General features: G+C 37.5%; 1 protein-coding gene across 1 annotated transcript in view; it reads right to left on the bottom strand.

Annotated features, from left to right (window-relative positions):
- Positions 1-15004, bottom strand: part of CTDP1 (CTD phosphatase subunit 1) — a 116671-nt gene that overhangs the window by 59836 nt on the left and 41831 nt on the right. The window contains 2 exon segments of the mRNA XM_040072808.2: positions 8053-8218; positions 14336-14566. Coding sequence (XP_039928742.1) covers positions 8053-8218; positions 14336-14566 — 397 coding nt within the window.

Here is a 15004-nt window from a genome sequence, read left to right as displayed (position 1 = left end):
GAATATCTCCCATGGACTGAGCCTTCCTCCTTCTCAATTTAATAAGAAAGGGGGAAATGTTGTAATGCATTAATTTGGTTTATATTGTGTTTCATTAGATTTGTAATGTTTTCCCCTGTTCTCCTTGGAAGCTGTATCACGTGGTTTGTCCCTGCTTGGCCGTGCCCATCCCCCACACTGGAATGTAACCCAACTCTGTTCTACTCCCACATTATCCCTGATTGGGTAGTGGCTTGTCCCTGCCTCTAGGCCCACCTCCCCTGGGGAAAAAGCCCCGGGACGGGCGGAGCCTGAGGCTCTCTGGCACCAGCGGGGACAGGGAAGGAGCTCTGGCCGGCAGGGGCAGGACCCCAGAATAAAGCCGTGATATCTCCCCGGCGAGGGAGCAGCCTCTTTCCTTTTGCCATCGGCAGTCGTCTGGGTCTCTCTAAAGAAATACCACAATGATCCTTGTGGGTCCTTCCTACTCAGCTTATTCTGTGATTCTGTGAAACGTTTTATTTTCTCATTAACAGCCTGACTAGCCAAGAACCTGACTGATCATGTTCATTTTGCTCAAAAGTCTTGCATCATATTTTAATTGATAACTTGGCATGACTGCCATTAAACTAATTCTTGCATATATAGGTAGTCTCCATTTTTATCTACAAAATGCAGATATTTATACCATGTGTCATCAGAATGCCAAAAATGCCCATATTTCCTCATGACATACAAATTAAAAAAAAAACCCCGCTAAAATGAAAATACGACATTCAAGCACATTGAAAAACTATGTTTACTTAGTATTTTCTAAGCAACCTGTGCAGAAAAACAGAAGCAATCCACAACTGACTGCCTACTTGAGATAATATCAACTTCGATAAAAATCCTTTTCTTATTTTGGTAATGAGTTCTCTCCTTGCAAAACATGGTATTACATAAAAATGCGTCTTTCCAAACACTTCTAAAAAAGTGCTAAGCAAGCTTGAACCATGATGCCCTCTTAAAACTAGCACGCAATCAGCTCTATGCAATTCGTGCATAAACTAATGGTCTGCAGGAATATATCAGACCAAAAAAAACCAGGCAAACATATGTTTCACATTTTGATAATCCATTTGAATGTCACTAGCCTGATTTACAGTACATGTATTTTGGTGTTCTTTCTGTTAGGTGAATAACAATCAGTGTGTCAGTGGTTCTGGTCTGGATGATTTACAATCTAAGCATGACCAATACAGATTTTTTTTTTTTTTTAATATGTTTATGTCTTCTGAATCTAAAAAACAAAAGAGGAAAGCCTAGCTTCTTTTTAGAGTACTTTCCCTTTTCCAGTAGAAAATTAATTCTTCAAAGCAAAACAAACAATGGCAGAAGCAAACTACTGATGGCCTGCTTCTTTTAAGTGCTTATCTTTCTTGTCTCCAATGCACTGTACCAATATCTTAATTCTATCCTGCTGATTCTCATTGCCAAACTTTTAAAAATAGTATTGGAAAATTTTACTCAGTTTTCTCTACTAATCAGATGAGAAATAATTGCTTTAATGTTATAATACATTAATGCTCAATTTCTTCTGTATTATTTACCCATGTTAGAGAAGGGTGAATGTCAAAATTGTAAAATGGGGGAGAAGCACTAAATACTTTCCCTCTTATACAACTGCTTTAAGCTATGTTCTTTAAAAAACCACATTACATTTCTTGGTGCATCAGCCAGCCATTGCTTGTTCATGAAGAAAAACCAGCAACCTGATACCTAGCATTGCACCCTCACCCTCACAAACTCATTTCCCAGGGAAAGAAAGCAAGCAACACATGTAGTCATGCTGGGTTAAGCCATTTGGTAATACGCACTCCACAGTGAAAACAAAAAGCTGTCCAGAGCATGGGGGTCAGAGGGGATGTGAGTCGGCATATGAAGGAAGGTGACAAGAGGGTTTGTCAGTAAAGGAAACAGCACCAGGAAGTACCAAAGGACCGAGACCAGCCAATCTGAGTCTTCTCAGAGCTGCTTGTATCAGAAGATGCTTTGGCAAACCATTTTCATAACAGTCTCTTACTGTCTCAATGAAGAGCAGCATGTTTGCCTTTCTTACTTCTCAGTATGTGTACTTTCACTAATAGTTACTTCAACTTGTTTTTACAAGTCCAGTTCATGTGAAAGCTGTCTGACAACTGCAAAGCAAGAATCTCAACACTTCCAAGGGCCAAGGGGCCTGGATGACAATCACTAACAACAGCAAGTGTACACACAGGCTTATTCTTTTTACTTCAAAAAAAGGTGCAATTTATAAAAAGCTAACCAAATTTAGCATCTGTACCATTTATGACATACTACATGCTGAGGTGTCAAACAAGAAAATTTGTATGAGAAACGTAGTTGCAGAAATTCAAAGAACTGTTAAAGTGCAAGATAATTGTCCAACGGAGCCCAGGCAGCTATTATTTGCTCTAGACACCACATCCTCCACATTAAATTAGTACTTTTTAACTAACCAAGAGGCTAACCACTTACTGAGATAATAGTTTTCAACAATTTGAAGGAGAAAAACACTCCCTCATAATTCACTGCATGTACAGTCACTAACTTGAAATAAAAACCAGAAATTAAGGGATAAATTTGCTTAGATAAAAGCAAAATGCAGAGTGACAAAATGTAAGAGCATAAGTGCCCTTACATAAGAGCAGAATGTTGCAATTTTAGTCTTTGTATGTGGCATATAAATTAGGACTTAGTTAAAGGGAAAAGAATGTGCAGAATATGTCCCAAATCAACAGAACCATGCTGATGCAAAAGTAGTTCATTAGGCAATTCCCACTAAAGAAAAATCTGTATACTTAAATGCACTCGTGCACAGAACATACCTTTGTAATGTGGTCACTTCGCAGCTGCTGACCACATATCCCAACCAGATGGTAGGAATCTCTGCAGCTCCACTAACTGAAGTGAGAGATGGGCAAGCTAGAGGTCAGACTGGTATCAGATTCACTTCCTCTCTTCCCTGTCCCAAGTCTCAAACTGAAGGAATTTAAACCAGCAAAATATTTTACCTTAGATGGGAGAGATGATGACACTTGACAGGACACAGATGTGACTCTCAAACACCGTGACCAAACCACAGTAGCAAACAGAAAAGCCTAAGCACCATACTGCTAGTAAACTGTGTGCACAGCTGTTCCAGGATGTTAGTAATCCTGGGTCATCCTGGATGAGAAGGTACTGCAAAACAAACAGAAATCTTTCTGCCTTACTGGAAGTTCCTTTTCAACTTCCTTCTCATTGGTGAAACCCATACTGGCATGTGTCGAAGACTGGTCCTGAAAGTACTGACATATATGAGCATTTCTAGAATTTACATGGACTAGTGAATTAAAGAGCACCTGGAAAGTAACATAAGGAAACTGTACTGACAGCCATAGCTCTAAAAGGAACAGATGAGAGTAATTTATAGCCAAAGGAAGAGAGGAATGAAAACTCTTGACCTTGTTTATTTATTTCATGGTCAAATAATTTCTCATAACCAAGAATGTCAACCTCTTTATGAAAGGGACACTTATTAAAAAAGGGAAAATCTTTAAGATTATACAAAGCTGACTTAACTTTTAAAAGAAGCTAGCATGATGCACGAGGTTAAAAATCACCTTTTGTGTCTGCAACAAATATCCATGAAGAAAAAATACATTTTACAGAAAAGCAAAGTCAAGGTGAATCAGGAAGCAATTAGTATGTAAAATCAAACACCTTATTTATAACACACAGGACACAACACTTCAAGGATTAGGTCAACTTAACTAAGTAAGTGTGCATGATACTATCCCAGTCATAAGGTTCTCTCCAAACATAATTTAGGAATACAAATTTAGAAGAAAATGATCCCTAATAAAAAGGAACTAGCAAGTAGTTCTGAAGAAACAGGCTCACAAGATGATCCATGAGTAACCTCTGGGAATGAGAGCTACATGGCATCTTGTACTGAGATAATCAGTTATGATTATCCATTATGAATGGAAAGACATGCATACGTCTTCACATGGTTTGCATGTCATTCCCTTCCTTTGTGCAACTTGTTTTAGCTAATAGATCTTATTTCTGGAAACAAAAAAGAGTCATTTGAAGCCTGGATTCCACTTTCTGGTTTTTTTCAGTAAGCAACAGCAGATCCACACAACATTGTAGTGACTGGCAGGTCAGGAACTTCCTACCCCTGGCAAAGGATGACAGTGCCACACAGTCCTGCCCCAAGCACGTAACTAAGGCTCCTGCAGGTGAGCAAGTCCATTCCTGCTGAAATGGGGAAAAGAAGAGCTGCAGACAGCCCAGTTGACTATAAATAAACTAATCTGACTGGCAGCATTTAATTCTGCTGCCCTTTACTGTCCCATAATGGAGACAAACAGCAGTAACCGGTTGGAAAGCACCTGTGTCAGGCTAGTACAGAAAAAGGGAAAAACATTCCTTTGACTGTGAGGCAGCAGCATCAGGAGGCTGCATATTTCCCAAGCAGGGATACATTCCTTATGCACTTACTCCGATTTGGCAATTGCCCTTTGAATGGCAATTCTATGACACTTGTGCTTCCACTTTTCTAAAATTCTAACAATCCATGTCAGAGGGAAAGGAAGGTACCATTGGATCCGATCTCCCAGATCTTTGGCACTGAAAAAGATACAAAAAGGCTAAGTGACCTTAAACTGCAACCCAGTGGCTGAAATACTATTCCTTTCCTTTGATTTACTTGGTATGCACGGCACAACTACAACTGAAAAAATAAGAGAAGATAAAAAATCTCTACAAGATCAAATTTTAAGAGAGATACTTATCCACAGTAGTTCTTCCCAGTGGAACAGCAGAAGAGCTACAGCTGTTTTACTAGGAAAAGCGACAAACACGCTTTCAAATAGATTAAGGAAGGAAAGGGATTTCATTTGGGAATATATCATAATTAAATTCTCTTTATCAGCTTCAATTTTGATACTTCTGACAGAACTCTCCCACATATAAACTACATGCAAATTCTGTATTACCTGGGACTGTGTGGCCTTTCACAGATTTTTGCAAAGAAAAAGAACGATTTTCTTTAGTTGTTAACTGCAAAGGAGTTATTTATTTCTAGTTATACCCATAGAAACAGTATACATGAATGCTTGCATTTCAGATCTAATTTAATTGAAAAAAATCCCAGTGCCTAAAGCTCAAAGACTCCTTTTGATCTCATCTGAATTTGTGAGGGAATTCAGTAGAAATACTGAGGATGCAGTTTTAAAGCTTTAAATGCAGTTCTGCCTTCACTCTTATTCCCAGCTCTTCCCATCTTCTGCCTGCTCCTGGCACTAGCACTCATGCAGCAGTAATGGCAGGTTATTTTAGGAAGCTGGAAATGATGACGATTAATCTGGAAATGATGTTTTTTTATCCCAAGCTGAGCTGGCTTGCCATAGGGTCCCATGATTACCAAGAGTGGCTTAGGGTAGAGACACAGCAGTTGAGCCTGGACTGGCTTACACTGCAGCAAAGTCCCACCGGGACTTGTTTTCCCTCTCCTTGGACCACATACTCCTAATCCAAACAGCCTCAGCATGAGTACCTGAGAAATGGAGCAAGAAAATCACTGCTGAGACTGGAACCCATTCCCTTGCTCTGCAATCAGCTTCAGTTCTTGTGGCTGCCATAGCAACCAGAATGCATACAAATGAAGCAAAAGGATTTCTGTGGCAAAAGCAGATATTTTGCATCTCTCAGTGACAATCTGATTCCAGAAAGGTTCTTATCCTTTAAAATGCTTTGATAAAGAATCAGGTGAGGGCAAACACATTTCTCTGGAAGTTAAAGTAGTCACAGTGTGACCAAAGTGAACTGAGTCCCAACTAGCAAGGCTTATCAAGCTTATTTTCACTTTATCTGATAATGTTCCTGACAGCAGACTCTCCTGTGTACACTCCACTAAACTTTTATATTTTATAGACTACGTTACTACACGTCATCTCTGTTTCGTAAGTGTACTCCCACACAATGCCAGAAAATCCTGCTTAACTACTTGCGTTACATTTCTTCTACATGAAGACAACACCTTTAGTAAGGTGACGCTAGCAGTCCCAAGCTTTCCTTGCCTGTCTTTTATAGTCAGCTTCCAGAAGACAATAACCTGCTGGCACTACCACGTACAGTTCAACCCCTCTGATAAATGTTCTGCGTATGCACTCTTCCTCCATGTCTCACTGCTAATATTTCATCCTTGATAAAATCGTACTGGGAAGCTGAAACAGCAGAAAAATCCCACCCTGCTTCTGCATCAAACAAACCCCAAACATACCCCCTTCTACTGGTTCAGCTGCCCAAGGAACAGAGACTTGGTGGAAGGGAAAACTTTTGGCAGCAACTTTTACCTCAAATCATACTCCTGGAATCAAAGCTAAGCCAACTACAAAAATATGAGTCACTGAAATTTGGGCTTCATTTTTTCTGAAGTTCACGTAGTCTAGTTTCCAAGCACAATATGCTGCTTAAGCAAAAGCATAATTTAAAAACAAATCATTGGAATTTAAGATGTTTATAGTTGTAGGAGAAGTAAAAAAACTTTAATTTCTTTAGTCATAAATATAGCAGCAGAGAGCAATCAATCACAAAACAAACAATGCCAAAAGATTCAGACTTTTCCCAAGGTTCCTAAATAGTATCTTTAAAAATAGAACAAAAAATACTTTATGCAGTGAGTCTGAAAAACATGCACACTTCCTTTTGACTCAGTGCACACACTGCATGAGCAACTCATTATTATTTTTCAAAAGCCACATGATTAGAAAAAATGGTAGTACATAAGATCATAAAGGCAACCCATAATATCAACTGTCTTTAAGTATCACTGACAATACAGACAGAAGGCACAGATGGGTTCAGAGACTGGTATCATGACAAGAAGAAATACTATTTCTGGGAAAGTTTGAGATCAAATGGGTAAAATACTTCAGAACAAAAAGCAAAAGAAATCAAAAGCTGTCAACTCCAAGAGTTACCAGATAAAGTTAAAAGCCTGAAGTCACCTGAAATTCAAAGGAGATCATCACAACAGTTTTAAGTTATGGGACATTTCCCTAGAATACCAGCTTAAAGTTCTTCCCGAAGTCCATCACAATTTTACCCTGTCTTGAATATATAAAGTCTCTTTCTTTTGTTGGTGAAATATGCAGTTCCCTTCTCATACTTTTATTACATTTTCTGAAGATAACTCAAAACCTGTTATAGCTAGAACCTTGCAATGAACTTACTGCCAAGAACATGGTAATTTATATGCTCCTGTCCTCAACGAACTAAGCCTGAAGATGAATTCAAGCTCCAGGGTCACTAGATTTTATAGTAAAGGCACACAAAGGATAAATTAATGAAAACATGGCGCACAGTGATAGGTAATTTTTCTTCTATGTATCATTTAATATTATGTAAGATGATGTCTCATTTGAAAAAAGTACATAGAATGGCAAGTGAAAAGTGAGCAGCTAGAGGTTCACAATGAATTGCAAATAATGTGCTTTTGTATGAAAGACTTGCAGTTCACTGCAACAGAAAGCTCCCCTCACCTACAAAACAATTATAGCTATGACTTCACAACACTGCAATTACAAGTCTATGGATAACGAGGCCCCATGCTCTTGCTTGTCTCCCCAATCTTCCATACAGTCTGTGCCTTTTGCATCTGCAGATCTCTCTTCTCCCATCCCACCACTGATTTTGTCCAGATTATTTTGAGAATTATTGTAAAAAAAAAAGGCAAAGCAAAACAACTCTGAAGTGATGGCAAAGATGGAAAGTTACCCACAGAGCAAATTTGATAACATGTTTGATAAGAAAAAGCTATTCCTAAGTGAAGTTCTACTTTAAAGGTCTACTTACACATCACAGTATGCTGCTTTACAGAACATAACTGCGTTTTAGCCTGAGTCGTACTTTTGTCTGCTGTGGCTTTTATTTAAAGTTACTGTAGTGGCATACAAGGTCAGTTCACATACATGCATAATTTAACAAAAGTTAGAACTTATGTCATGTTAGAAATCTGTCAGAATTAGTTAAGCTCACCTCTTTATCCATACTCTCTAAATCTTCTTTACATAGAGTGTACAGGGGCATTGTTTCAGACATACTTGGCTGGCGTTTCCTCTTTGATGGACCAGGCTGCTCTTCATTTTCACTTGCTGGTAGGTCATCTTCTTCAAACATCTGCTGTTGATGTGGCTGAACAACTCTGAAAACATTCAGGGGTCTCACATAAGAAAGATTTACTTGGTTCAGAGCTAAAAATGCAATTCTATAAACAATTTATGACTGTCACTGTATGTTATGACATTGCTTAATAAAACTCTGTGCTCATCAACAGGTCAGTCAAGTCTCCTGATTAATGCTTTTATTTTCAGTCTGACAGCTGAAGTTTTTATTCTGCCTTTGACCAGGCACTCACTCTCCTGCCTTCACATTGTTTTTTTAAGTAACCATCAAACCTTTCTTGTTGCCAAGAATTTCAGTAGTTGCACATGCATTACCCTTAAAATACATTAATATTCCCGCACAAGTGGAGTTTCTCCATCACGTGACAAATTTATTATTCCAGAAGCAGTGCTGACATTCTAATGCATTTTTCCTGATCTACGTTAGGCTGTTAATTTTGAATGTCTAAGTATACCTTTCTATTTCTCAGCCTTACAAACAAGAGTTCTGCACGTAGAAGGAACACTTCTGCAGTGTCAATCTTCAGACGTTTGTCACATGCTAAGCCTCGATAAGTGCAAAAACAGCCAGTATATATTTTTGGCTTGTGCATTGAAATATGGTAGCTTTATCTTTTAGTCTGTATTCTATTACATTGTTAATTAATTCAAACATGCAGATACAAAAAAGAATATCAAAATCTTCATTTAAATGGATAAAATAATTATAGTTTCATGGGAATTGCTTTATGATTATAAAATTATAGACGACATTTACAACAACAGCAGGAAACTTCTACCTTCCTTGGGTAATTTTTTCTGTGACTATTACTTAAGTACTAAAGACTTCTGGAAGCTAAAAAGCTAACAATACAGATTAACTACCAGTACTGGCCTATCACATTAGCCTCCTGGAACAAATTTTAGCAGCTCAGTACCACCCAGAATCCAATTCAAAGGTCATAAAGCTCATGGGTCACAAAATATTTACATTAGCCATAAGACTGTGTACTTGGAGATTGACTACCAAAAGCAGGTATAAAAGTGATTGTATTTGAAATCACAAGCAGTTTCAAGCTGCAACTACCAGGTGAGAGACCACCAACCTGTTTCTGAGGGTGACAATGACTGAAAAAGGGTATGGTGTAGTATCTGCAGACAAGAGTTTCTATGCAGAATGATTAATTATCATCAAGCCAGGATTAACAAGAATCAGCTTTAGACCAACAGTCCACAACAACAACAACAACAAAAAAGCCATTATTAACCTATGCAAGTCCAGTCAGACATAAGTAAGGCCCTACAAAATTATTTATCCTTTTGTGAACTTGACAATTTCTTAAGAAGATTATCTAAATATCAAGGGTTTTTTTACCCTCAGTACATAAATTCCAGAATGTATGAAATCTGAAAGCCATACAAAGCTGTCAATTTTTCTCATTTTGACAGCTCGTATTTTGCAAATACACATCTCTCTTCTCAGGTCCTATGGATAAGTGCAAGAAATTTGAAATCTTGTTTTGAATGGGAGGTCATGAGGGAAAAGAGACAAGCCACTACCATGCTACCTAGACCTGCACTATCTGCTGTAGAAGACCCCCAGCTGCACAGCACAACTCAGCAGCACAGCAGACACATGCCCCTTTGTAGTCTCTTATTCATGTACAGCAGAATTTCTTGTGAAGCTTAAACAATTTGGATGCTGTGAAAATGAACTAAACCGAACTGGTTTTTTGCTAGTTTCTCACAACTGCTAACAGTTTTTGGGTTAGGTGGTTTTTTTTCCTCCTCTCTATTATGTTTTCTTCTTTAAAGATTGTTTTCTTTTGCTATTAAATTGCTCTCAGACAGTAATTTTCATAGATAGATGACAAAAATAATATGGCATTCCACTATATTTTCCAGAAGGTTCTTTTAAAGTGTGATTTCCTTGCCTTTTTAATACGTAATCGAGGCAGGATGGGTGATGATGCCATTTACATTCCTAGCAAAACAGAGAATGACAAAACGAAAGCTACAGGCATCTTACACAACTCTATTAAAAATATGACAAGCTTGATCACTCCAAGAATTGCACAGAAATTATATGTAGCATGATAGCCAAGCAGATTTTCGTAGACTAGAAATAAATTTAAATAAATCTAGCATATTTTTTAAGAACACATTGTCATATGGTTGATGAGAGCTTCTCCCTTTGTAGAATAGAGTGTGAAATCATACTTGACTATTTTACACACAAATATTAACTGCAAAATAACTATATTAGTAGCTTCTAAAAGCTTCTGTCAGATGTTTTTCCCACTATGTTCCTACTGGTACTAGATAAGAAACACTGGACCTTCTCATGAAAACCTTCCAAAAGCAATGTGAAATAAAGTCTTGAAGATTTTTAAGACATTTTTATTTCAACAAAAACATTTTTTAGGCTTCTACATTTTCAGCTACCCCTAGAGTTGAATAAAAATTAAAGACATAATAATGCAGGAATTTACAATTATTTCTAATTAAATGAGATTTGTAAGTACTTTTTAAAAAATAACACCATATTCAACCCTGCCGAGGTTGGTTGGTGCTTGCCAGTCTTACATGCACAAGGACGTATATATGTGCAGGGTAGGTTCAACATTTGTGAAAGTAACAAGCACTTTCCGTGATACATCAGGGTAAAAGCTAAAATAACATCATCATGGAAGTGTTAAAAATATTTAAATTCCAGTCACGTGTTCAATTTGGCACTTCATATTTTTGCTGATAACAACACTGATAACATTAAATAGGAAAAATAGTAACTATGAACATATAAATTCAGACAAAAATGTCGTAAGTGAAATTAATGTATCCCAATCTTAAAGTATGTCTCAAGCCACCATCATCTGCTTGACACACCTCTTCAAACCAAGCATTTGGCGCATCATAGCATTATTTTAAACCAGGGTGCCACTTTTAAATTCTTACATGTAAATGCTGCCCATATTTTAAGCTTTGCCTCATCTGTTAGTATATTACGAGTGTTCACTAAAAAGTAACTTGCAATATAACTTTTTTCTTTATTCTAGTCCAGGCTGCCATTACCTTTTGCATTACTTTGAACAACACTACATTACATGTTACAACTTTAGTGTTTACTACAATGTTTGTAGAATACTGTTTCTGTATCAAAATGCAAATTGTTGAGATACATAAAGCACGTCAAAGCTCTGACAGGCAGGTTACTTTTAGAGAGGAATCCTTTCCGTTCTCAGACAAAGAAGAGCTGCTGGCCACCAGCAGCCCCTGAGCAGAATTGCATTTCTTTCCTTCTACTACAGTTGCAAACTTTTCTCACTCTTCTGCACGGGCTGCAACTGCTGTGATAAAAAAGCAGGTGCTCAAGTCTCAGAGCTGAGCACAATGGCAAGACCTGTTGCTTGAAATGTTGACTACATTAACTGAACCATCTGTAATTCCCTGGTGACAGTTTCACTGCATGTACAGATTTAAACTAATTATATCCAATTTTAAATTATGCTTCAAGTTGAAACCCAGAAAAAAACTAACTGCTGAAATCCAATACAGTGAGAACTGAAACCGTTCTTAAGAAATGGTATTCAGATAACTTGAAGCCCTTTGCAATAACCAGCTCTGCAAGGAAGAGGTTTTCTCCAAAGCACAAGGAGGTCTATTACACTAAGACACCAAGAGAATTTGCTATGCCACATGCAGCTACCACATCCCCATGGGCTTCCACTCACAGCAGTGCAATTCTGTTTCCCACTATCTGAAATTCAGAATCATATGAAGATTTGAGAAACTATCTAAGAAAATTACTGGAGGCTTTGACTATGCCCACCCACAACAGGAGCAGTTGTGAGTGCCAACAACTTTAACTCTGCTTAAAATCAATGGATTAGTTACAAATAATCACCTCTTTCTGTAGAATGTGAACAAAGGTGCACATTATGTCTGTCAGGATACAAAATACATTGTCCTCTACCAATAAGTTCCTGCTTTAATGCAGTTTTCTCTTAAAGTTAGTATTATATCAAATTTTAAGGTGGATGTGAAGCTTTTTTAAAAAGCTACCACTGATGTATGCACTGAGATAAAGCTCACAGTACTGCCTCAGGTCTTCCTCAGTCAAGACACAGCAAAGCTGCTTCTATTTGGCTTTTTGTTACTTTTTCACAGCCTTCCTGCTCTGTCTGCACTGTGGTATTTAAACACTACCCTGCTTTTCCCCTAGACTTTGCCAGAACACTCCTCAGGATCTTAACTCAAGAAGGTGGAACTGCTCTGAGGAATAAAGATGTGTCCCAATTAAGAGATTAGCACTTACAGGTCACCAACTTCACCACTAGAACCAAATAAACAGGAAATGAGAATGAAGTTTTTTCTCAGCATAGATCTTACGCTCATCTAATTTTTTATAGCTGTTTAGTTGTGGGGTAAAGTTGCAGCACTGAGTAACTGGCTTCACAGTCAGATTAAAACATCTCAATTCTGAGCACTACAGTCACAGAAACCCCCCACCAAACTGAAATAAAAGAAGGGAGTAGAAAGGAGACATAGCATCACTCTGCCCTCAAAACCTGTCTGAAGCTCTATGAAACTCAACTAAGGGGACAGCTAAACTATATTTCTCTCCTTTTCAATAAGATACTCAGGTTAAGAAGCATGTCCGCATTAAGGAAAAATAGGCTTAGATGTGGACAATCTCTTCAAGCTGTTGACTTAGGTGGGGAAACTGTTAAAGCCTATTCTTTTGAAAGAATTCAATGATGTATTAATATCAACATAACCCAACATACTGAAGCACCTTACAAGTGTCATGACAATTACACACTTGTAAAACCTTCTCAAGCTTTATTCTAGGAAAATTTCTTACCACGATAACTGACAAAAAAACCCAAGATGTATCCAGCTCCTCTCTGGATACATGCTGTGTCTTGATTATTTAAAATTTCTAATGTTCATTTACCATGTCATAGTAAACTAAAACAGACTTTAAAAGACATGGTTAAAAAGGAACTGAACACAGGACATCTTCACAAACAAGAGAGACTCAGAAAACCTGTGCTGACCACAAGAAAGCTGAAATAAGAAAAAGGCTACGAACAGATAACTGTAAAAAACCCAGGCTGACATTTTTAACAACCGGAAAATAGAGTGGAAACATAACAAGCTACACTACTATACTAAATCTTTACAAGTGATAACACTGCTGAAGTGGCAAGGAAGGGAGAAGGTAAAAAAAAAGTGCATTTATAGCTGTGATCTATATTTTTTGAAAACTGCATAGTTTTGTAACAACTGCTGTACTCTGATCACATTTGTATAAGGGAATGCTGATCACACTTTACAAAGAAAAGCTTTGCCTTTAACTGGATACTTCTTTTACCATTGGAATGAACAAGCCTTGCTAAGCTTGTTAGAATTTCAGAAAGTTAGATCTTTTATTTAGGTAACTGGGGATGAATTCTATGTATTTTACACATTAAGAAACAAGAGGTGTTTTTGCAGCTTAATACAAATTTTGATGAAGTCCAGAAACACAAAGTTTGACAAAGTCCAGATAGGTACTGGCCTTTGTACTTCACAAAGTAGACTAGACTGCCTCTTCCTCCTCCAGAATTAGTGTATTGACTTAGTGGTCTAAGTATCAGCAATGAGCACTCAGCCATATGGCCTTATTTTACAATGCTCAGTTAGCTACACGTCTCTTCCATCACTTCTGATATTCCTCAAAAACAAAGTTAATGCCTCATTTGAGGGAATTAGATGAAGAGGAAAATTTTATACACAAGAACCAAATGCAACCAGGTATATTTTATTAACAAAAAACAATCCAGTATTCTAATACCCATTAAGAAACATCAAGCTGCCTCACTTCAGAGATCAGTTACTGTAACATTCTTTAGACTACACAAACTACATGCTGAATTTATTTGGTTTGAGATTTCCAGTTGCACTTCAGTGAAGCACAAAAAGCATCTGGAATTGTAGCATTCTGACTTCACTTCAGCTTATAATTCACTTTTGCTCATTTTCTTGGCTTTTTAGAAAGCAAACAAAATAAAGCAAAAATGCCAATTTGATCAAATTGAAAGGATAATGAAAGTAAGATTTACTACAGAATCTAAAAAAGTAGATAATGTGACTCTTAACTGTGCTTTAGGTACCTGAAGGATAAGTGTTCACCATGGACTGGCAAGGTGATAGGAGGAGCTGGAGACTGGATGTACATTGACTGGCAAGATGTCTGTGTGCCTTTCCTGATCAGCTTTCCAGTGTTAGGATCATAAATTCGAACTTCAGGACCAGGTTGAGACTTCAGATGGATGGGTGTTGGGTGAAACAGAGCTGTCTGAAATGTGCTGGGTGTATCAGGAAACGTGGCAGGACTATTTTCTCTGTTAGATGGAGTTGAGAAAAAAAAAATTGCATTAGAAACTTAAATGAGCTATCTAACCAGAACGTAAAAAATGAGCATTCCCTCTTCTTCTAAAGCAGAACAGGGAAATGGTTTGGAAAATCTCTAAAGTAACATTTCTCCTCCTCCACCTCATTAAAGTCTCACTGAATTTAAAACAGAAAACTGCAAATACAAGACAACATCATGTTTAAATTACTAAAATATTAATAAGTGCCCCTTAAAAATTGTCTAAACACAAAGTTTTTGAAATGGCTTCCAGTTAGTAACACAGCACAGTTAACACAGCATGATAATCTGCATATATGCAACAATGAGAAAAGCAGGCTCTCTTATCAATTTTTCTATTTGCTCTCCAAATTTGCTCTAGGAGAAAATAAACACGTAGTATTAACTTGCTAGTCATCCTAACTAATTT

This window comes from Hirundo rustica, chromosome 1 (genome assembly GCF_015227805.2).
Source record: "Hirundo rustica isolate bHirRus1 chromosome 1, bHirRus1.pri.v3, whole genome shotgun sequence".
In the NCBI taxonomy this organism is placed as follows: domain Eukaryota; kingdom Metazoa; phylum Chordata; class Aves; order Passeriformes; family Hirundinidae; genus Hirundo; species Hirundo rustica.
The sequence above is the reverse complement of the archived record's forward strand: the minus strand, read 5'-3'. Positions and strand labels throughout refer to the sequence as shown.